At 46.3% G+C, this 25231-nt stretch overlaps 1 protein-coding gene across 1 annotated transcript in view; it reads right to left on the bottom strand.

Moving 5' to 3' along the window:
* REM1 (RRAD and GEM like GTPase 1) overlaps positions 1–23783 on the bottom strand; it is a 29382-nt gene extending 5599 nt beyond the window's left edge. The window contains exons 1-4 of the mRNA XM_069243338.1: positions 21927–23783; positions 17143–17476; positions 14448–14527; positions 4631–4835 (exon numbers count right to left, since the gene is read on the bottom strand). Coding sequence (XP_069099439.1) covers positions 4631–4835; positions 14448–14527; positions 17143–17473 — 616 coding nt within the window. The 5' untranslated portion in view covers positions 17474–17476; positions 21927–23783. The remainder of the gene's footprint in view (positions 1–4630; positions 4836–14447; positions 14528–17142; positions 17477–21926) is intronic.
* Between the last annotated feature and the right edge of the window lie 1448 nt (positions 23784–25231).

Raw genomic sequence — 25231 nt, 5'->3', positions numbered from 1 at the left:
TTGCCTGAGTTAGAGCTGTTAACGTTGTAAATTCCTAACTGGAACTTTTCTTGCCACTTAAATTGAAAATGAAAAGTTAAACAGTTGAGATAAGCGAGGCGATTCAAAGTGCCACGGCCGCCTTGAGCATGAGCGCGAAGGAGAGGCACAAAAGGAAAAAGAAGTTCGCTCAGTCAAACATATCGGCAATCGTGCAATCATCCATGTGACAGGGTTGATGTCCAAGGCAGTAACCGAACCACCCCAAGGAGGGACAAACATAAAGCATTTACCAATGATAACAAAGGATTTTTGAAAGGCAAGCTCACGAACGAGTGATAGTGACGGGTGTGCGGTGGGCGTGATTAGAAGCCCAAAGATATATTACAACAGGTCAGAGCACTTGCGCGCTCGCCCTAAACAGGATAAAAGGCTATGTACAATGGCAGGAATATAATAGAGGATGGTAGGGAGGCGGCATAAGGATTTTACAGTAAAAGGTGCTGAAGTTGAAGGTATGGCGGCCCGTGGCTCTCATACCCAGGAGATGTAGGTGTCACAGCTCATACTTCTGGCTGGCTTTGTGCAGTTATGCTGCATGACCACCACCCTGGATGTGGAACTGCTGGGACTTGCTTATGACCTCATTATGAGTTGCCTGGTGTTAACATTACTACCTTTATCTCCCCATTAGTGGATGGTGACAAGTCTTGAGTATGGAATGGGGAATACAATGTTGCCCCAGAATTGCTGTAAGTTTTTCTCAATCTTCAGGTACTCATCCGGTCACATATTACACCTGCTTCTATAGGTGGATTTGTGGCCAAATGCAGGTGGTATACCAATTGTGGAATCTTCCTGGGAATACCAGAGGGCATCGGTACAACTTGTTATCCTGAGGAGAGGTATTTCTGCAAAAAACAGGGCCTAAATACCACGTTGCGCAACTCGTAATAAGATGCCTGGAAGGAGCAAAGGCCCAAAGCTCCAGGTTCATGCCGCGCCTGCTGGAACTTTCATAACCAAGGCCCTCACTTATTGGGCTTAGCCAGCTACTCTCATGTATGTGTCAGGAGCTGTGTCTACTGCAGTTCCTTCCTGTCTTGCTTTATCAGATCCAGACCTTCCTCTCTGCCTCCAACCTGTCAGTCAGACCCTGTCCATTGTGCCCTTTTCCTGCTATAGCCACCCTTTGCTGTCTGCTCCTCTGTTCCTCTGCAACCTGCAGCTCCCAATGCTTTTTCCATCCTGGGCTCCTTTCGCCTCAGCTCTTTTCTCAGGTCATCGGATTTATGATGCAGTTGTCATCCTGTGTTGGCCTTTCTTAAGCCATATCTTCTGTGCCGTGCTTCTAGTTCTGTACTCTCTTCCAACTTGCCCTTGGCCTTTGTTCATGTACTCCATGAGCCTGTGACTCTTTCTAGACCTTATTTCAGTTTGCCTGATGTCATGTTTCCTGTTGTGGTTCTGAGCTTTATTTGCCCTGGTCTCCAATCTTCAACTTGCTAACGTTATCTTGGCTTTAGTCTCCTGATGCAGGTTGTCACAGTGTGGCTTGTGCTTTCTGGCCCTTGCTAAAGTCTGCTTTGCTTTGCCATAGTTCTCACTTTAGCAACCCTACTGATTCAGAAGGTAGGCTACTGCGGTATCTTCTTATTTACAGTTAGTCAATTAGGGCCCGATGTAGCAAGGCATTAGCGCCTCGCAAACGGCGAAAAACGCCGTTTGCGAGGCGCTAATGCCCGCACGCGATGCAGAAACATATTTTGCGAGTCGGAACCGACTCGCAAAATGCGTTTCCGACTCGCAAATAGGAAGGGGTGTTCCCTTCCTATTTGCGACTCACACCGCGATGTTCGCAAATCAACTCGCAGTTACCATCCACTTGAAGTGGATGGTAACTCATTCGCAAACGGGAAGGGGTCCCCATGGGACCCCTTCCCCTTTGTGAATGATCACAAAATTATTTTTTCAGAGCAGGCAGTGGTCCATACTCTGAAAAAAAAAAGAAACAAAAGGTTTCGGTATTTTTTTTCTATGTGCAGCTCGTTTTCCTTTAAGGAAAACGGGCTGCAGATAGAAAAGAAAAACTGCTTTATTTAAAAGCAGTCACGGACATGGTGGTCTGCTGCCTCCAGCAGGCCACCATCCCCGTGAGTGCCCAGACTCGCTATGGGGTCGCAAACTGCGACCCACCTCATTAATATTAATGAGGTGGGTCTTTGCGACCCCATAGCGAGTCGCAGAAGGTGTCTGAGACACCTTTCTGCATAGCAAATTGCGAGTTGCAATTGGCGAGTCGCTCTGACTCGCAAATTGCAAGTCGCAATTTGCTGTCTACCTACATCTGGCCCTTAGTGACTTCATGGCACTGCGCATGATCGTCTAGTAATGAAGAAATCTGCTAACCCATTAAATTGGTCAGAGTGCACTAATTTATGTCATGACATGTTTCACTCATGATGCATCCGTGTCAAAAGACACATGGTCCCTTTCTCTGATTCGGGGCCGCTAACGTGAACTGGGATGTCCTGTGATGTCCTCATCAGGCCAAAGGTTGTATGATTTAATTTAAAGTCATGAACGATAACATGATAGATGGAACGTTGAATCAGTGGGAGCCACCGGTAACTACATGAGCTGCTTCCAGTCCATCGACTTGTTTTCCCAGTAAGGCACCCCAGACAGAGACCAGCTATGTGCGATTCAATCTTGGTTGTGCTCCAGTATGAGAAGTCCAACTTGAGCTGTCAGCCAAGTCCCTCTAGACGAGAACACAAGCAATTCAGACTGGCTCTGGCCTTGTTGGGATTTTATTACATTATTATTGGCTTTAAAGCTTGAAAAACCCTATGCATCCCTCTACTTTTTAGCATATCTAAGTGTGATATTGTGTATTCCCTCGTGGCCGTGAACAGAGATTAATGTTTAGATGTGTTCCCCTTCCTTCGTCTTTTGGGGACATGTGATGCTTTTATATTGCAGTGTGTCGATTGTTGTTTTTCACCGAAAACACTCATGTTCTGTGTATGCCTGGATCCACACGGGTTTTTATGCTTGTTTATGTGGCAGAGCTGAGACACACTTTCATCCTCCTCCAAGGCCTTGCAGATGGAGCATCTGGTAGAGTAACTTGCAGAGAGAGACAGAGCATACGAAGTTACCTGGGATCTACCAGGACTAAATGTGTAGACACCTATGGGATGCTGATGGTCTTATTTCGTACTTGTTTCCCATGTCCCTCTTCGTGCGTAGTTTTGATCATATCATTGATTTTGTAAGTTCTAGTTTTTACTCTTCAACCTGGCACTGGTCTGTTAGCAGAATCTCCTTCTTGTCCTGACTTTCTTTTCCCCTAAGAATAACTACTATATCAACCTTGCACCAGAGAGGAAAATTCATCAAATGAATTCCTCAGTTATATATGTATGTTATGGGGGGGGGGGGGCATTCAGCCGGCGGATTCTGCTCCGTATTTAGTATTTTGTCCTGAAATGTGGGGTTTTTCATTTACCCCCAGTCTATGACCAAGGCCCTCAGAGTTATATTGCCTACAAGGTGTTATCCCACTAACAAGCCAACAAGATGGAAGTATCAAAGAAACATGAACTGAAGGTTGCGTTTCTGCAACCGCAGAGATGTTGTTGAGGGATTATGTTGGTGAAATGCCATTAGTGGTTGAGCGCAGACTTGAATCACCTATGCAAAGCGAAGGCAGTGGCCAACAGTGGCTGTGCGGGGATCTTGCAGGTTGGGTGACATCTACCAAGGGCCAGAAAACCTAAATTATAGCTGAGTATGGTAGACTCACCCTGAAAGAACATTTCATGAACTAAAAGAAAGGGTTGTGAAGTGGAAGGATAAGGGACGTTTTAAAATGACTTTGTAAAAATAGAACCAGACACATGAAGTGTCCAATTGACCAATGTGGTTAAATGCCCTTCATATTCAACAAGTTTGGCCAGTATGCTTTCCAGCTTATAGGTGATTTGACGTGCCACTAGGTGGTGTTGGAAACAATATCAATCGTTGGATGGGTTTGTGATTGGAAGGTTGAAATGCCTATTTTGTCCAAGTTGTTAGGATTACCCATTGAATGGCTGCAAGAATTCCCATGCTTGCTTCCCCTGGTCTAACAACTTCCAAACAGGCTATGAGAAGGGTGCTTCAGAGCTCAAAGGAAAGCCCCTGATGAACTTTCTACCATGTTCTTCTTGCACATCCTTCATACTGCTACACAGTCCAGCAGAGGTAAATGTGCTCCATTAGCCCATGCTGAAACTGAGCACAGTAGATATAGGGAGGAGTAGAACCTCCTGAAACTGCGCTGTAGAGGACTGGCAAGGAAGGGTCTAAGGTTGTGCGAACCCATATGAACCATCAAAAAGGTGGAATCATGCTTGATGGTGGTGAAGGAGGAGAGAACAGGGCTGACAGTGGACATGGTATTATTACACTAGATTGTGAATTTGATTTAGTAACTACCCTGAATATGAATGTAAATGGGCAAAGCTTAGGCTTCAGCAGAAGGTGGTGCATTGATGATTTAGTGAGATCCTGGAAGCGTCCGAAATATGGCCAGACACTCCTAAGAGTTTGGGTACGTGGCCTAGGCGTGCTCATTTCTACCCCAGGGCCAGACCACACTCACCTTCCACAGAGACCTCCCGGCTTCGAACCAGGTCAGTCTTGTTGCCCACGAGGATGATGGGAATATCCTCTGATTGGCGTATCCGCCTCAGCTGGATGCGGAGCTCAGAGGCGCTCTCGAAGCTGGCCCGGTCCGTGACCGAGTACACAAGGAGGTACGCGTTCCCAGCCTGCATGCTCCAAGACACATCGTCCCCTTCGACAGACTGGAGAGAGGGAAGAGACCAGAGAGGACTTCATCTGCGGGTCACCACAGTAAAACTTTGAAGGAATACAAGATAACATTACCAAGTTGCTTCGGTAGATTAGTCTCCAAAAATGTACACAAAAATGATGTGAATTGGTATTTATTCCTTGTTCTATGTCAGCGAACATGTCGAAAGTGAAACACTAAGAGTGCAGTGAGCATGTGACACATGTTAACTGGGCTGTTTGTGGTGTCTTTTAATGTTGTCTTTGTGCATCTATGTTGTACGAAGTCCATGGGATTTCCAGGAAACCCATTTCCCACTGTAGTATGTTTAGTTATCTGATGTGGTAGGAACAGGTAAAGCAGGGTTCGCTCCAGTGCTGTCCTTCGTCATACAAAAGCACAGACAAGATACAGCACAAGTAGCAAATACCAAAAGCTTCACTATCATGAGGAACAGGAACAGCGTGAGCAATAGGCCTGGGTGGCGCTCGTGGAGTTTCACTTAAAGTTGAAAACTCCACAAGATTTCACAGAGTTCTGCGAGCTGGTGGATTCGGGCACGTAGTGCTACTCACACTGATTTTTAGCACTGGGAGCTTCTTCCTCACTGTACAATCAGCGCGGATGGCGCCACGTGGTAAGCCAGAGGGCGCTGCTTCTTTCTGCGGATCAAATAGATTTTCTACTCAAGCAGCATTTTTCTCAGTGCCAACGGTCGGGACCTGTAGTGACTGCCCGCTACTGCCCACGTTGAGAAATCTCATCGGGAAGCATTCTACCACCTGAAAATTGCTTGGGCACCCAAATGCTGGCTCGCAAAGCTAACGTTGGCGAGCCATGCATGAGAAAAAACTCCGACAGGCAGCGGTTGGTGGAGTTGTTGCTGGAACTTCGTGCTCCAAGAGAAACTTGGCGTGGGCAAAAATCCACGCACTCTGCCAACGGAGCAGAACATTTCACCCACCCATAGTGAGAAGCCATAGGGCAAGCTTCACTCATATAAATACACAGAAAGATAGAGCAAAAGCAAGAAACAGTAGTGCAAGTGTCTCTCAATGACAGGACAGGAAGAAAAGCTTCCCTCAAACACAGAGCAGGCACAGCTGACAGCAGCAATGCAAGCTTCAATCAGAGAGCGACGCACAGCAAACAGAGAACCAGAGAGAAAACGGGTACGATACAGGCAACAGCAGTGCAAACTTCCAGCAGAGAGTTACAAACAGAAAGAGAAAAGGGTACAGCACAGGCAGCAGCAATGCATGCTTCTCTAGCTTAGATAAAACGGTACAGGCAGCCCCAGTTTCCAGCAGGCACACACAGAACGGGTGTACACAAGCAGCAGCAGGGCAAACCTCCCTCACACACAGAGCCAATGCATCACATGCATCACCAGTGCAAGCTTCCGTCACATGAAACTGGTAAATCACAGGCAACAGCAATGCAACCTTTGTGCACACGTAAATGAAGTACAGCATTGGCAGCAGCAGTGCATGCTTCCCTGCACACCGCAGCAGGGTAAACTTCCCTCACGGACTAGGCACAGCAGCAGCACTACACACTTCCCTCATGTACACAGACCAGGTACATCACAGGCAGCAGCCGTGCAACTTCCCTCACACAGAGAACAGGTATCGGATGAGCATTCCAGTGAGACAGAGTTCTTTTGCAGGAGACAGAACTGTTTGTGCCCAAAACCCTTCAATATCAGCCCTATGGAATTCAACTGAGACCTCCATCTCATCTGTTCAGTCACCACTTCTGTTAGTTATATCCAGTCTGGCTTTTATACCTACCCACAGATCATTTCCGGTTGCCTTTGCTTTGTGCTCAGAGTGATACTACTGCTTGTGCCTTATAGAGAAAACACCACCTATGAAATGTTTGTTCCTCTGGGAGCGACCACCCAGTGCCGGGTCAGTCAATAGTTTCCAGACTGGAAGCCTCTGCCCCTGGGCTCTGTTTGATTGGTCGAATGGTCAATCTATTGGCATCTTGTCCAATCAAGGGCTACGGCTCAGTGCATTGATTCGAGCTCGGCCACAGGGGAGGGACATGGGAAACTGGAGCTATGTTTGAGAGAGTAGGGTTGTGAGATATATGGAAAGGAATGAAACCTCGGGCACGAGTAGACGTGTCTACCCACTATTTTCGATGGTACGTGCCATCTACCCTGCCAAGAGTTTAGGCCCCACATAAATATGCCAAGCTTGTACCAGTGTAATTTTCAAACACCAGGATACATTCACCAGCGCCTGCACTCTGTCTGCTTTCCTTCTAAACAGCAATGTGCAGGCTGCAAGGACTTAGCAGAGTCCATCTGGGCCCTTAACAAAGGCCAAAATTTAGGGAGCCATCAGACCTCCTTTTGTTGAAGTATCCTGGCTTGGAGTTACCAGGAGCCTCACACCTAAATGCAATGGGGGGGAAACAAAGGCACACAGCTTATCACTTCACAGGTACTTGAGAGAGGCAGGCTTTTGACTTTGTTCAGTACCTGTATATAAGAGATATGCATGCACTGTAAGAATGTCAGATGTGTTGGACTGTACCAATAACAATTTAAATACCACTATTATGTTTAGTTCCTTCATAGAGCTACTCATCCCAATGCAAGGTGTCAGAGCGCTTTACATCACACGCATATATTATACACTGACAATAAATTGTATGCGTGTAAATCAATGTACAGGATGCGTTACAGTGAGGGTTACAAGGTATCGGAGTCACATGTCCTTCATAGGTGGCCCAGAGCTGCCCACCTTGGAACTGGGGAACCAGGCTCAAGTCTCGGCGTTGGCTCCACATCCTGTGATCCTGCGCAAATCACTTAATCTCTCCATGCCTACCAAAAATGAACGTGTCCTTGTGTAACGTAACTGGCGCTCATGTAAAAGTGCTCCGATACCTTCGGGTCGAGTTTGCACTTTATAAAACTACAAAAAAAAATAGCTCATTGTACTATATCATGATTACAATTTATGACCTGCAAGGAACAAAAGATCTATGTGTTAAAAGCAGAAACCCACTTACCCATTCACATGAAATAAAAATCTGTAATCTGCAGGTTACAAGATGTGCTTTACCGGAGACAAATCAACACTCTATGCTACTTTGATCCAAAACTGGGTCTAGGAAAACACAGATCTCTCCAGAAAACATATTACCTCCAGAATGATCTTACCATTATTGTAATTCCCTGAGACTTAGGCACATATTTAAGAGCCCCTAGCGCCACTTTAGCGCCGCCATAGTGGTTGACACTTGTAGTCAGTCTGGTTAGCATGAGAGGAATGCAAGCAGGTCCAATTGTCCTTCTCGGACGGCAAGGCAGTCCCTCGAGCAGCAGGGCAGTCCTATGGCAGAGGACCAGTCCTTCCTTTGCAACTGCCAAGGGCCCATGAGTATTCTGAAGAGTGGTTCTAGGGGTCCAATAGTTATATCTGGTGCCAGTCTTTGTGTGGATGAGCTCCCTCTCCTACCCCCAAAACTGGTTCTAAAAGGATCTTCCCTTTTTCCTGTCAAGGCTTCAAACTGTTGGGGCGATAAAGGCAGGGGAGGCCTGGTGTCAAATTCCTTTGTGTGGGCAGGAGGCAAAGCCCTTTGATGTGTATGTGGGGCTGGCTACAGCCTCTTCCCTTCCGTCCTTCCAGGATGGCCCATCCTGTTCACACCTAGGTTCCTTTTCTGTTACTGTCTGGAAGCAATCTCCAAACCCTGACATCAGAGCTACTCCAGGTCCTGTGACCTAGGACACTGGCAGAAAGCACAAATGTCTGGGACAAGAAAATGCCAACTTTTTAAAAGTGGCATTTTCAGAACTGTAACTTAAAACCTGACTTCACCATTATAGAGAATTTTAAATTTCAATATATTGGAGTGTAAACGGCAAATCTCTATCTGCCCCAATTCAAAATTAGCACTTATTTAATGTAATAAGGTAACTCAGTGTTGGTTAATGGGAGAGATAGGCCTTGGAACAGTGTAAAACAACTTTAGGAGTTTTTCACTGTTAGGACATATAAAAAACAAGTACGCATGTTCTACTCTTTAAATACAATGCACCCTACCCTATGGGCTATTAGAGAGCACTTTAGGGGTAACATAAGTATTAAAAGGAAGGTTTATGCCTGGCGAAAGGTATATTTTGCAAAGATGAAATGACACTTTACAACTGTACTACAGGCTGTAGTGCCAGGTCTGAGACATGTTTTGAAAAGTTACTTTAGTGGGTGGCGCAACAGGTGTTGCAGGTGCATTAGTAGCATTTAATTTACAGGCCTGGGGCACATGTAGTAACATGTACTACGGACTTACAGAGAGAGCACAAGCACTTTATAACTTGTTAGCAGGGAAAAAGTGAACAGAATCCTAATGCCAACCAAAAGGGGTTCTGCAATAGAATATAAAAATGTGAGGGTGACCCTGACAAAAGGGCCTTGTTCAAGAGTTCTTCTACACTCTGAGTGCCATTGTGAAAAACTGCTGCTTTCAGAACAGTGTCTGTCATGCAAGCATGAATTTGCAAAAATAGAGAAACAAAACATTTCAGTGACAAAGTAAACATTTTTTTGCACCCAGATTCAAAGTACAATTGCCATCACTATTGCAAGCTCTGTAAAATAAATCTTTTTTTAATATATTTTAATACCCTGTAGAGTGTAGCGTGCGTTAGGAATAAATATAACTTTGTTTGGATGGTTCGCTGGTTCTTGCACTGTTTGTATACTCTATGTTATACACAAAGCTCGCACATGCATTACATTTTGTAAATTGGCCTTAATTTTTTATGTAGTTCAAGTCCAGGAATATAAACCAAAGTTCAGCACTACCAAGCTAGCTGTGTATTTTTGAAATTAGAATGTAGGGACTGCCAAGGGGTGAGAAAGACAGTTTGGGCTCCGTGGGGCCTACAGCATGTAAACTGTTGATCACCTAGCTTGCCACAAAGTATAAGCAATCATTCAGGCACCTGTCATCAGAGAGGTACCTTCCTACAGTCGCCTATGGAAGTGATGCTTGATGGGGCAAACGTCTGCACTTCTGTGTGGATCCCATGTTGATTTTTACCTTGTTTTTTTCTCTCCTTTACCTTTCTATGGGCTGACTAACTACGTGTTAGGTGTTTTTTATGTAGGAGGTGTACATCTTTGTATCGTGCTTCTAGGGAGAGATATACTGACTCTCTCCGCTAGATTAACACATGCAGCGCTGTAACAGGGCGATTTATATTTCCTCTGAGTGGTGAGATGTGCCTGATTAAGCAGCCCCTTATTCAAGTAGGGGGCTGCTTGAGTTTATGCCCATACCCCAGAAAGCCAGCATGCATATGGGAACCCTCCTCACATCTCATGTGATTCTTAGCAACAGCCAAGATGTGTTATGTGTTTGAGATGGAGCTGCAATGCAAGCCTTGCCACAGCAGAGATCAGCACTTCTTGGGAGCAAATCTGAAAATTAGCCTACTTTCCTAATTGCCTAACCACCAAGAGTCCTAATTGTAACTGGGCCCTTGTTCAGGCCCCCAGAAGACTGAGAATACAGTGCTGCTTGGAACAAGGGCATGTGCCACTCGCTGTAAGCTCTTCCAGGATCTTTGACATGCGGGCTACTCATCCCCTCAAGGCTGGTGCCAAGTCTGTAGGTAGCAACTGAGTGCCCTGCAGATGTGCCCACCTGTCATCCCAACATCTGCCAACAGGACCTCTCTGACCAGTGAAAGACCGGGCAATGACTCCACAGATGGTCCTTCGAACCCAGGTGTTGACCCTAAGAGACACCCTTGAAAACCACAGGAATTTGATGGCCAATAGATATACACTTGAACCCCTATCCACAATGAAGATTTAGCCTTGGGAATCTCACTTCTTTGTGCATCTGCTTCCTCTGGGGAACATGCCACACGCTGGTACGTGCTAGCATCTGCAACACTGGACAATGCACACGGGCTAACTTCATTCTTGGCTTGCGTACCTGGGTACCAATACATTATTTTAAGGAAAGCTTTCAGACCCCTCTATTGCACACTGCCAGCTGTGTCATATCTGGCATACATGTGGCCCTCCCCCTGATGGAGAGGTCAAAAACCTTTCTGGCAGTGGAATAGAATGCAGGAACTGTGTGGCTCAGAGTTCCTGTCCCCTCTTGCGATCAAGCACCTTAACCTTAAATCAATTCACTTGGGACCTTAAGTTTAAGGTAGGGTGGTATGTCCCAATGGAAGCCCTGAAAACATAACCCTGTACAGTCAAATTGTCAGATCCTTCGATCCTGCCATTGGGTGGCGCTGCTTGAGGACCTGTTGTGAGCCTGCTACTATTGTGTACACTAGTTTTGAACCGGTGCTGCATTTCAGTGTCCCTTCAAAGACACTCTAAACCGTCTTGGAAATCAGATCCACACCAAATTCCATTCCATTCCAGTGTTTACTTATCAACCACTAATGCATTATGGTATTTATATGTCTTACCCAAGCTGGAGAGGAGACTTTGGGTGAATCTTATTATACTTGGATCCCTGTTTTACCACTTTCAGCACCCCAAGTGCTCCTTTTCATGAATTCCTGTTGTATTATTAAACAGGATCTGATCCATGTTCCTCTCCGGATTTTCATTCTCCCCACTGGTGCCTCCTGGCACTCCTTCAGCGAGAGAGCTGGTGGATGGACGTTGACTGCTCTCACCTGCACTGTGCTGCAGCCTGCTCTCAAACCTTCTGAAATCCAGTCTCCCCATGTGGCTGTGAGCAGGGAAGAGGTGTGTGAGCCAGACGTCTGTATTCTGAATTTTGCCCAACTGCCGTTGACGGAGGCTCCTGCTTTGTTCTCCAGGTTCCTACACTGCTGAGTCCTTGAACCCTAGAGATTAGTTCCTGATTCCTGCTACTGCTTTTTACAGTGTCCTGCTTTGCTCTGGCTGCCATGAACAGCATGGTGCTTTATGCATTTATGCTTTATGCATTTTCGTTACTCCACAATCTGATATTATGATTTCTGTATTTTCTCTGCTGGGATGCTGACCACATTTTTGCGGAGTTGGCAACGGTTCCCTTTGTTTCCTTGTTGTGAAGTTTTGGTCTGCCCATGTTCTGTTTTCTTGTGCTTATTCCATACACCAGCAGGGGATTACTTGTTCCAGTGCCTGTTGGGTCCATTCTTGAATTTCCGGTTTTGAACCCTAGTTCTAGTTTCTGTACCAGCAGGGCATTACTTGTTCAGGTGCCTTTTGGGTTTGACATGCTCTTGAGTCCTGTAATCCCGTTCTTGATTTTGAGGCCTTGTTTGTTATTCCTCATCTTGCTGTTCTTCATTTCTCCTCGCTGCCTTCTCTGTCCTGCACTGTCTTGTCTGTCCAGTAGTCTGGTTATTCTTTCCACTCTGTTTCATTCCAGAATTGGTCCACTCTCTGTTGCATTTCATATCTGTTTGCAGCGTGACCTCTGGCTTGGTCTCCATTCAGATCGCGTAAGGAGAGACTTCTGTTGTTGTGCCCAGGTCCTTTAGAGTCTTACTTCTCTCCGTGTTGTTGTCAGTCTCTGTCCACCTTGCACGAGTACAGCAGCCTCTATAAGGGCAGGGCCGACTATGACCGCTGTAGAACTGTTTTTAGGAGGAATCTGCCGGTGTCAGTCCGAAGAGCTTTCCCTAAACTACTAAGAGACCTCATGTTCATATACCAGTACATCCCATGCTTTGATCAAACCTTGTTCTTGTCTGTCTTCTTTCCTGTGCAGTTCTGTAACCAGAGTAACAATTTGAATACCTTAGTATTACCTTGACCTATCTCTTTGCTAAGAGTTCCCTCTGGGATCACTCGTCCCTGCTTTAGCTTCCTGACACACACAAGCTACCCCATAAATCTAACGGCCAGGGAGACCCCTAATCTTTTTTAAATGTATGTGGATACCTTAGTACCTCAGAGGTAAATGCATTTTTGACAATAATAATCCACTTCTACCAGGTTGGATTTCAAAGGGACTACGAACCTGCTAGTTCAATCCACAAGTTACCCCAAGGTGAAGGATGTTCTTCAATGTGGTGGCCTGATGCAAAAATATTGGACTTTGACGTTCATACGAGGCACATGAGGATAGCTGTGTTATACAAGTTGTATCTAGAGCACAGAGCAACCCAAAAGCTTCACCCACAACTATCAAATGTAGAGATAAATGGCTGTTTTCGTTCCTGGTAGCACAAAACATTATTTGTCACATTGGCCAGATTAAGGCACCCAAGGCTCACTGAAACAAAGAACGATGACCGGCAGAAACTGGCGAAAAAGGGATATAAACTTGGCTTTTTAGACGTAGTACTATTTCACTAGCATGAAACCATTGAGGGACTGTAGAAGCAGTCTCAACAAGGGCCCTTCAAGCATGGAACCATACTTGTGAAATTCTGCCACCCCTCTCACCGTGTGACTGCCCTATGGACCTATGGCAGCTCTTGAGATGGCCACCGTGCTGAATCGTCATAAGGTATCAATGTGTCATTCAGTGCTACGGAAGCAAATTTTGTGAAAAATCCATGAACTGACTCACAAATCAGAGTCAAGTGTCCTAACCCTCAAGCTTTTATTGCAAATATCTCTGGAGTGTTTAGACCTAAAGACTTTAAATTTTCACTGCTCTTCCTAATCTGTACTTTTCATTATGCTAATATGTAAATGAATGTGTTAATACTTTTTTAAATTATACATCTGTCCATTAATCTTTTCCTAGATGTGATAAATCATTGTGTCATACCATACATAGGGCCTGATTTAAACCCTGAAGCACGGAATACCTTCTATCGGGGTGTGTGGAATTCTTAACATCCGCCACCCTTATAGTCTGTGCAATTTAGAGATGACCACCGGCCTAGCGGTCAATCTCTTTAAGGTGAAAGAAACCACCATCACTGTGGTTTCCTTCAAGATACTATCATTTTTTACGCCCATCCACCAAACTTTTGATATTTTTTGTTTTTCAATAACAAAGTCCAAGAGTAAGAGCTTGTTCTTGAAAAACAAAAAAAATGACCTCCAAACCATGGGATTTTTCTCCAATCTGGGTGGTCATTAGGGTGTGGGAATATTTTTTTCTGTCCATCACAGTCAGGTTTTTCCTGGTGGTGACAGATAGAAAAGAACCCATTTGCCTGTCCACTCTAAATAAAGTCGCTGTGTAAGGGCTTTTTTCCGACGGTCCCTACTCTGCCAGGCCACCAAAGGAATCTTTCCATCAGGCGATCAATGGAGCAACTGGGGATCCTTCAAGGGAAAGCTGATGGTCCTCTTGACACTAGACAGGGTAGGCAGACTGTCAGTTTGATAAACAGGGTGCTCTGTCGTGTTTGTGACAAGGTACCCTGTCTAGCAAACTCTAAATCACTACTTTAGTATCTACCTTTAGAGAAACGCCCATTAGTGAGGTCTTTACCGTTCAAACAAGGTACAATGGAGAGTGAAGGGGCTCTTAGGAGTCAGGGCAGGAATACGCACCTGCCTTCCAGGTCAGTGGGGAAAAGAGGCAGCCTCACTTTTGGTGATGCCGTGAGGTTTCGTAATACCGCTGAGATCTAGAAAAGACATCATACTGTTGCAGGCCAATCGCCCCTTATATCAACATACACCCCATACCTGTGCCATACCTGCTTCTCTGCTTCAAAGTTATCCAACACTAGCAGGGTGCTTTCCTCTCCATCCACCGACAGGGTACATTCACGGATCTCTAGATGGAGATAGGACAAAGATAAAAGAGGTACATCAGAAACAGCGTAGGAAATGCCTAGCAGACAGAAAAGGAAAAGCGATTGAGGAACTGAGATGTGTACCCATCTTGGGGAGCAGGGCAGACATAAGTATGAAGGTCTATAGATCTGAAAGTAATGGGAGCCATCTCAGGGGGAGCAGACCAAGAATACCAAGGAGGAGACAAATTTAGAAAGCCCATGACCAAGCATAGGGCCTGATTTAGAGTTTTGCATATGTGGTACTCCAACACATGGATGGTGGATATCCAATCCGCCTTATTACAAGTGCATTATATACGATGGCACTTGTAAGTAGGCAGATGAGATAGCTGGTACGTTGTGACAGAGTAGGAGCAAAACTGAGAACAGAAGGATGGGAGTGCATTCTGGATCAACAGACACAGAGTAAAGATGAGCACAACAGAGAGAAGGCATGCATGAACAAAGGCCTCACATAGGATTCATGAGTTATTAAGACCAACAAAGAGTTCAGCTGCACATCCAGAATCACACTGGCCAATGAAGTACTCATGCAAGGACCTAGATCATAATGGCAACGAATGGTTCGCAGGGTGATAATGGATAATGTTAGCCAATGAAGGGTTCATACAGAGATCAGGGATGGTTATATGTTTCAGTAAAATTATCAAAATAATGGAATACCCCATAATTCACATGCGTACAACCCAGGATGGCGTTTCTTTCAAGAAACTCCTTATAACTTGGCTGTTTCCAAACAACATAACCAAAGCATAAAGAAACACATCTCTAACCACTAGAAGCATTCAGATCCTAAAAAGAACATCCTACATTTCCAAACGGCCAAGCAGACAAAACACTATAATTATGGAACCACTGGTACAAAAACCAACACAGAAAGGAACATCTTGCCAACCATTGATACAGAACCCAAAACAGAAAGGAACCTCTCATCAATCATTGGTACAGATCCCAACACAGAAAATACCCTCTTACAGTAGTCATTGAAAGATGTCCAACTCCAAACAAACATCAGGAACAGCATACAGAATCTAAGACCAAACCAGTATTGACTTATAAATGGTAACACAGCAGAACAACATACCTGAGCAAATGATCACAGTTAGGGTCTTCTTCTTCCTTTTTTGAAAAAAAAATTCTCATACTAGTCACCAATCTACTTTAGGTTCAGATTCTCGCTGTGCACAGATTTGGAACAGCTAAAGGCAATTTTAGCTTTCAGATTAAAATAGTCTTGAAACCATGCTCTAGGTATAAGACCAGTTCTCCTTCACAAGAAATGGAAGTAACCATCCACAAGCTGTTTTTCATGAAATACGATGCAAAGAAATTATATACCAGAATGTTTCATGCCTTTTGCACTGTAATAGACAGCAGCTTTCTATACACAAATTGACAGATACGGCTTCATCAAATAGTACCTCATACATAACCCTCTTCACTCAGCCCTTAACCTCTGAATCATCTGCACTTCCTTAAACCATCACTAATAACCCTACCCTACCTGACCTAACATCTCCAGACAACAGATAGAAAGTACCACCTCCAGAGAGCAATGCACATCATCTCGGAAGACATTCTCTGTCTTCCGCTATCCTCCTCCAAAGATGCTTTCATGATACCAGTTTAATCTCCCTCCCTTCAACCATCAGGACTGTATCTATACTCACCACCCTTCTTTACCAACCCACTAACTACTCAATACTCAAAGAAATGTGCATAGTGATGTCCTTCGGGGACTCCAAAGGCGGCTGGGAAATGTGGGAGAATGAATGGACTATTAACAGTACATCCAAAGAGAGCTCAGAACACCCACAGTCCAGCTTTGCCTAAAGATGGATCTGATTGCTACAAGCACCTCCCAATACCTCCAGGTATTTCACTTAAAAGGTATCCTGTAGGCAGAGCCCAATGCCAGCTAACCCAATTAGCATATAGGCAACTTGACTAGATCTCTGGTCACACCCAACAAATTCAATTTCAAAAATAGCTAAATTAATACATTGAACACTCAAATACTCTCATACTGCATAGGCTTACAAGATCTCATGAACGACACCAGAAAGCCTGAGTGAGAAGGTACCGAACCCGAATGGTGCTGCACAGCCACATTTATGACAGAAAGTCTACCATACAAATACGCATAATAGCACATAAATAATTCATGGCCGGTATAGGACTCACTTAGAGCTAATGCGCTGCAGAGGGCAACAAGTCGGGTTACACAGGACTACAGGTCGTTCGTGGCCAATTACGTTTCACAAGTGGATCATGATCAACTGCAATCAAGGAAAGTTGTAGGCAGGACAAAGGGTCAATGGTGATCCACAAAGGATTACCACGTGTGCCAGTGGTTGTTGGTGGTCCATGAAGAATTCAGAAAAGGATGGAGTGCTCCTGCTGCCCCATGGCATGTTCTAAATGAGATCCAAGCATCACTTGTGCCCAAAGTTCCGGCCACTGCATGCATCTGTAATTTGTGCTCAGTGCCTCTTGACTACATCACTATGAGGTGAGGTGAAGTGCTGCTCCCTCACAGGGAGTCTTTTACTGAGGTCAAAGAAGAAGCACTTTCACATTTGTGATTACCTACCTCCCGGCTGCTCCAGTGGCCCCTGCTCTGACATTCCGGTAAAGATGCTGGCTAGACTGGTCTTCCCGACACCAGGGTCACCTAACAGGACCACTCGGAAGATGGCTTCAAAGGAACCTTCGGAGTCAGTGGAGTCGGAGGAGCAGCTGCAAGTGGGCCGCACTGGTTGCTTGATGGTAGGTCCAAAGGAAGCAGATTGTCCCAAAGGGCGATGTCCCGTGGTGGTCCCTGCCTCTAAAAACCTGGGATGAAAATTGTGGGATGACGGTAATGGGGTGCTGGCTCTTCTCCGGAGCGGGGTTAGGTGCCATTGCTCGGTGTTCAGCGTCATCCTCTGCAAGCATACAGAATAATTTCTGTTAGTGTACCTAAGGAAAGCCATGCCATGAAAATGTTTAAAATAGCATGTCAACAATGCTGTACCTAGGAACACAATACATACGATCAAATATAGTTGGGGTGGGGGATCTAATTAGTGCATATCTTTGATGGACATTACAAACATAAAGATTAAAAATATACAGAGCTTTAATATCCACTTTATGAACAAAGAGGAGAGAAAGAGGTTTGGAAGAGTTGAGATAGAAAAAGAAATGTGTTGCTTTTTGTCTCACATGTGGGCAAATGGGACTTGAGTGTATATTAGTTGGCGGATCCACGAGGCACCACATGAAAGTTTAGTAGAAAGAGCAACGTGTAGGTTTGTGGATAGGCAGTTTACTGCTAATGTATTTATGGCTTTAAAGATCGGGGGTGGCAGATTTTTTAATGACCTCAACCCAATCTGAGAGGTTGAGCAGTGGCTTGCCATATATTGTAGGGTTCTCATAATAGAGTTTAAGACCTTGTCTATAAGTGGGAATACGTAAAGGAGGAGACCAACTGGTGGCCTGTTTTAGTGATCTAGCTTTCATAGAACAAGAGACGGTGCACCAGCGTGGCAGAGGAAGCGAGGACAGATTTCTTGTACGTTAAGCACTTGGATCTGGCGGCCATAGAGGTGGCACTTATAAAGGAGTCCAGGCAGGATATGGGATCTAGTGGTGCCTCAAAATATCTGTCTGATGGCGCTATTTTGTGAATATCCCAGGGAAACAGATGTGGACTATCCGAGCTGTCAGTAGGGTAGATGATCTGAGTCTTAGATGAGTTGACCATGAGAGAACGAAGAGGGGAAGTCAGTGTAGGGAAGGAATCAAAGATTTGTATATCGCTGACATGGAGACGATAAGGGTAAGCAATGGAAGAGACATGTCTCGTAAGAGGACAGTGCTGATGGAAAGAAGAGGTCTGAAGACCAGCGCTTGAGGAGATGCAACCACTGTAGGGGTCGGTGAGTGATGGACACCATACGACTGAGGATGCTAGAAGAGAAAGATAGGAGAACCAGTTGTAAACTTGAACGGATATACCTGGGGCCAAGTGGGGAAAGACAAGTGACCAGCTGGGTCAAAAACTGTGAACAGGTCAAGAATAGGAACATTTTAGGCCTTTACGGGTCCTCTCCCACCCCAGGAAGCATGGTGCCCAGGAGCCCGGACTCAAATGAAGTTCCCAGTCCTGGAATTCCTGCCTCTCCCAGTGAGTGGTGTTTGGGAGCACACACCCTGTATCCCAGCCCAAACCTTACCACCAGGAGGGTCTGCGGGAACTTACAGTGAAGTATGTAAAAGAAATACAGTGGTGTCTGATACACTCCCACGGTCCCACAATCAGCTTCCAGCTTTAGCTGCTGTTGAGGCACAAACCGGACCTTATAGAGGAATTATGCTGTTTCTGAAGCTGAGATGTGGCCTTTCAAATCAGCCGGAAGCAGCAAAATCACTCAAAAATAACTACATATCGAGAAAATAATGATTCATGTTTACGCATTTTGATGCCAAATGGAACATAGTGTATCCTTAGCATTCTAACAACAGCTCCGATCTATAATCCACGTGACCTTCCCAGCAGAAGTTCAGTTTGTGTAGTGAAGACCTTCCTCCTGGGACTGATAAACCGTGTAGTGACAACAAGGCGACATGGGCTATTCTTCTCACTACATTCCCTCACACAGAACACCCTGGCCACTGCCTCGCTCCTGGCTGCTCTCCTTCTCAATCCCTCCTGATTTGGTCTTTTTGAGTCTGGCTAAAGAAAGCTTTAACAGAGTGGCAGAGTTTGTGTGTATTATGTGGTTTTGTGTATTACGAATCTCCCAATTACTTTTAAGTAAATAATCACTTCAGACAGAGATGGCCAATAACCCATCCCATAACTTACAATGCCTGTGCTCTGGCTTCATGGGTCCAGGTGATAATTCTTAAAAGGGGGATTATTGGCACGTGGCACTAGATCTGATCAAGGGGCCAGGGGCCTTGTGCTGTACCCACACCCACGAGCATTGGGTACGGCACAGACCACCCTGTTGGCAGAGGCAGGGATTGGTATCGCCACCGGTCCTGCCGCAGCCCAGTGCAAGGATCGTGGATGTGGCCGATGCCCCCTAGTGGCAGAGGTCGTGATGGATGCACACTGGACAGTGCCGATGCCCCCTAGTGGCAGAGGTCGTGATGGATGATGATGGATGCACACTGGACAGTGCCGAGGCCCCCTGCTGGCAGAGGTCGTGATAGCTGCACACTGGACAGTGCCGAGGCCCCCTGCTGGCTGAGGTCGTAATGGATGCACACTGGACAGTGCCGAGGCCCCCTGCTGGCAGAGGTCGTGATAGCTGCACACTGGACAGTGCCGAGGCCCCCTGCTGGCTGAGGTCGTGATGGATGCACACTGGACAGTGCCGAGGCCCCCATTGACAGAGGTCGTGATGGATGCACAATGGACAGTGCCGAGGCCCCCATTGACAGAGGTCGTGATGGATGCACAATGGACAGTGCCGAGGCCCACTACTGGCAGAGGTCGTGATGGATGCACACTGGACAGTGCCGAGGCCCCCATTGACAGAGGTCGTGATGGATGCACAATGGACAGTGCCGAGGCCCCCATTGACAGAGGTCGTGATGGATGCACACTGGACAGTGCCGAGGCCCCCTGCTGGCAGAGGTCGTGATAGCTGCACACTGGACAGTGCCCCCCAAGGTGAGTATGCCCCACTGTCCCCCCAGTGCCCCCAGGTGAAGCGTTTGGTGGGAGCGGTGCAGCCCCCAGAAAAGGTCACCCCTCTGCCATTCCTGCTGGGAGATGCGGAGTCTGAACGCTGATAGCGACCCCTACTGGGCGAGGCAGAGACGTGACTCACACCAGGCCCTGTGCGGGAGTGGCAAGGGAAACTCCCCTGAGGGGCACTGGTCTCTGAGCCCTGGCCTGGTTTTTCCCCTCTACCCTATGGTATTCCCCGAGGGGGTGGCACAGGGACTCAGCGCGTGGCACAGTAGGTGAGATGAGTTCTTTCCACCTTGCCAGCCCAGTGTCGCGTTTCATGATCTCACCTGTAACCCTACCCGTGCCTCTGCCATGGCAACATGCAAGGGCGCTTCCAAAACACACTAAAAAATTAAAAAGTTCGCCAATGAAGCGGACACCCTCCTCAGAACAGGAGATTAATTGCACTAAAGGTCCAATAACCCGGTTAATAATATTGAAAAATAAGGTTGTCTATCGGTGGCGTGTGCGCCCTGAAGCGCCAAGCAGCAGTTTGAAAAAATATAGAAGAGGTAAATGGAATCAATAAATACATGACAACTACAACACTAGCAGGTCATTGTGTTGCGGTTTATCCAGATTATAAAATTGTGTTAAATTCAAAATATCACTCAAGCGCTCATTTTGCAGTTATAAAGTTTCACATTCCCCTGGTGGAAACTTCGGTTGCTCATTTACAAATGGTTTTCAATCGTCCAGCTTGGGGTCAGCAGGGAAAAAAATCTATTGGGTAATTAAAAATGCGAGCAGATATAATCAATAAACTCTATCAGACACCGACAACCACTCACAAGAGGCAAATGAAATCAAACATCAATAATCCCCTAAAAATAACAAGTAAATCAAGCGAAACCTCTTTGTATCAGTTCAGCAGATGTCCAGAACCCTGACTGCCGGCGAACGGCCCAGTGGCAACCATTTGTAATTGGGAACTTTCATTAAAGGAGAGGCCTTGTTTTATTTAAAGTGTATAAACTGTTGATATGTGCTGTTTGGCACCTTCATGCAATTTCACATTTTTGTGGCCTCTGCCTAATATCTGCCCTGCAGTCAGAGTTTTACATCACTTTCTATAAAGAGGCGGTGACCAGTGATTAATTTGTAAATAGAAACGTGCTGATGCCCAAAGCTCTCATATGAAACACGCAGCGGCTGCAATTAAATGTGCGAGCACAAAATACCGAGGCAGCGTAATCCTGAAGCCACCTCAGGCCTCTTTAATCCATTTACAGCCACTCCCTGCCCCTTCAGCTCACTCTTGCAGCTTTCTGTTTTCTCCCTGTGACGCTTTTTTGTTTTTCTCTTCCTCCGTCTTTCTTATATGTGTCTTTTGCTCGCAGTAAATGATTGAGGCAGAAAAATAAGTGCCGGCCCTAAAAAATAAGTGCCGGTGCCCTGCACCGGAGACCACCGGCCCAAATTAAGCACTGACGGATTCCCTGGATAAAGCCAATGGCGTAGTTACCATGGTGCAGCAGGTTCGGGGGCACCGTGGCCACGAGCGCTGGGGTGCCCATTGAACCCCGATAATATCTATATCCACGACCCCAGCAGCAGTCTAAAGGGACATTTTCCTTACTTACACCAGGGACTGTGACATCCTTGCTACGCTGTTGCATGAAGTCTCTCCCTTGCAGACTTACCTCGGGTGCTGCCAAAGTTTCTCCAAGACGTCACCCCTTTAGACGCCTCTCTGTTGATGCAGTCTCGCTGCGCAGTCTACCTGGAAGACTTGTCGGCTGTAGCAGTCTCTAGGCAATGCTCCTCTGTTTTCAGTCTGTCCTGGAGGAGTGTCGCTCTGCAGCTTTAGCGCCTCGAAACGAGTACGGAGCGGTATACAGATGCAATTACAATTATATATTTTTTTGCTCACAATGTAGATGTCTCTAGTACTGCAGTTCACACTGAAAGCAGTCGAATTAAGAGAGCTTGTTTCTATGTAATGGGCGGGTGGGGGTTCTTCAGTCCAGGTTGAGAGGATTCTGCCCTAAAAACTGTCTTTCATGCAGGTCTCTTATTCAAAGGTATTTATTTCCCCATTCTTGACGAGGAAGTATGTCCCATTGATCGATGCATTCTCTTGCAGGTTTCTCGTCTCCTTGTACTGTCTCTTTTAGTGGGTCTCGTCGAGTTTTGTGATCTCTCAATAGAGACGACGACACCACTGCCATCCACGCGCAGTCTCTTTTCATGTGTTTATCTCTTAGAGGATGCTGTCTATATGCACCCGTCTGTCTCTCCAGGAATATCCCCGCCCACGGCCTCTATATGTCGCAGTCTCTGGTGGAGGGTCACTTTAGGGATGAGGTCCATGCACGTATCATCTCTTCGAGGCTGTAGTCTCTCTGTGCGAGATTAGGTGCATATTGTGAACGCTTTTTGTGGGGCTGGGGTGGTGCCCCCGTCCTTAGAGTATTTATTATGTAGCTGATGTCTCTTCTCGCTTGTGCAGTCTCGCTAAAATTGTGTTTCAGGGCGGTCTCTTTTCTCGGAGGTGTCTCTGTGTTCCAGGTTCTCCGAATCTACAGCTTCTAGGGTGCAGTTTCAGTAAAAACGTCTCGTTCGTAGTTTGCACGCTGCTCCCGGGTTCAGGAGGTCTCCTGCCCCCGTCGCAGTCTCTCGAAGACGCTCTCTATTTCGTAGAGTTCTTTCCTCCGGTTCGGACTGTCTATCCTCCTAGAGTCTGCGCCATCTCTGCACCCAGAGGCAGTTCCACGATGTCTCACAGTCTCTCTGAATGTGGTCTCTTTCTCTGGGCCCTCTCTCTTCTCTCAGGCTCGAGGTAATGATTGTCACCAAGGCAGTATCCCGGCTGAGCTGGATTAAGGGGTCTCTTGTTCCCAGTAATGCCCCCTTTCTGCTCCAGTGCTATGAATGGAATATGCAGCCTTCGTGGACATCTCATGGGGGACTGTTCTCAGGGTCTGTTCCCTCGGAATTATGGTGTCTCTTCTTCCATGTTCTACTCACTCTCTAGTGCACTTTGTCTTTGGGTGGGATGTCCTTTTATCACCGTCTCTTCTTCCAGGCCCTTGCCAGGGAGCAACTCCTCGGTCCCCAGTACACCCTGCAGTGAACTTTGTCTTTGGAGGGATGTCTCTTTTCTCAGGGTCTTTTTTCCTAGATTATGGATGTATTTTCACCAAGGCTAGTCCCTGGGCGCTCGTCTGCTTTACGTGCACTCTCCAGTGGTTTATGTCAGTGGAGACTCTTCCCAGCTCTGTTTTCCCATGATCTGTGTGTCTCTTCTCGCTGTCTCTAGTCTAGTGGCCTGTTTACGTCCTGGGTTTTTTTCACTCTCTGGCGCTGTCTTTGGAGGGGTGAGACTTTTGTCAGTTCTGCTTTCCGAGACTGGTTCTGCCCAGACGCTTTTTTTCTGTCCCGGATATATATATCCTTACTTCGTTCCCTCTGTCTTTTGAGGGGCGCCTCCTTTCTCAGGATCTCTTTTTCCCTTGTTTTGGGTGTCTCTGGACATAGCTCGAGTTGTTCTGTCTCTTTTCCTCTGCAGCTCTCACTTGTTCTGTTTTACTCTTTGTACCAGGCAGAGGCGTGCAGCCCCCAAAGGACAGGCCCCGCCCTCCATCAAGAACATGACACCCCCGTCACTCGATAAACTAAACCCCGCCCTGAAAACCCTGCTCAGCATCATCCAGTCCCGGGTACCAACCTGGCAGGCGGGGGTTAGAGAGATACCATACCACGTGGTCCTGCTCCTGGCAGCATCCCAGTTTATCTCGGAATCCACTGCCCAAAACACCACCATCGGACGCCAAGAAACACACAATGTTACAATTTAAGAACTTTGTAACTTTTAAACATGCAAAATGTTGATGCTGACCAGCTCCGAGGCACTTGAAGATTCGCGTTCAGCAGGAGGGAAACTGGCAGGCGTTCCGGAAGACCCCCGATTTTGGGGTCCATGCCCTTGCTGCAAGTGTCTGCATGTAACAAGCACTGTGAGGTGCTATAAGCATGTTATTTAGACCTAGGAACCGATTCCTCTAATGCTGATTTTTTTTAATTCCACAATCACATGTAAAGGTAGAAGGACAGGGACGCCCTGTCCCACAGTGCCTGCTTCCTGCTGAGACTGTCCTGAGCAAGAGCTCTGCTTGGACTGGGTGGTACTGTCCGATTTAAAGTATTGGACCACTGCCGAGAGCTACTGGGCTGTCCCAGAACATGGCACCCCGGCTGGGAAGAGTTTGTGATGTTTCCCCAAAGTTTTTGCGGCCACACCTGGTCGATTTCCTAAACCCCAAAGAGAAAATGTGACCTTTTAAGGAAAAACAAACACTGGAGGGTGTCTCTCGGCCCTCTCTGCTGAGCTATTCTATGGATACCATGGTACAGTGCATTAAAGGGCAGGTACTGTCCGGTACTGAGTGCCTGCACTTGTTTCATTTGAAGACTAGAGTACCTACACTCCTCAGCTCTGCTGCAGTACATTCAATGGGAGAGTACCAGCACTTCCCAGGAGCAAACATACCGTGGATAGTGAGTACCAGTACTTGTATATTTCCATCTAAAGCACTGGTTAGGAGTCAGACAACCTGTCAGAGAGATAATCTCATACCTGTAAGTGGTATTGTCGAGCCCCACCATGAACCCCAAAAGCAGCACAAACACACGTTTGTAGATTATATTATTCTTTCTTATACACTATTTCCTACTATGAGACGAGTAAGAATAATTCTGAAAATTACAAGCAGCTCAGCAAATATTATGTACAAAAGGGCAAAGGTCAGATATGATCCAATCATATTTCATCACGGGTTTCTTAGCTTGTTTATGGCAAGTCACATACATTCTCCTCATAGGCCTTTCATGCCAGGAGGCCTGAAATTAGAATTCCATATTTCAGCATCCTTCTAACAACTGCTCTTTGTGCCTCACCCAGCCTCAATCCCCTGTATTTTATACATCATTCTTGTATGTCATGCTC

This window comes from Pleurodeles waltl, chromosome 7, assembly GCF_031143425.1.
Source record: "Pleurodeles waltl isolate 20211129_DDA chromosome 7, aPleWal1.hap1.20221129, whole genome shotgun sequence".
Taxonomy (NCBI): Eukaryota; Metazoa; Chordata; class Amphibia; order Caudata; family Salamandridae; genus Pleurodeles; species Pleurodeles waltl.
Note: the sequence above shows the minus strand (reverse complement) of the source record. Positions and strands in the feature narration are given on the sequence as shown.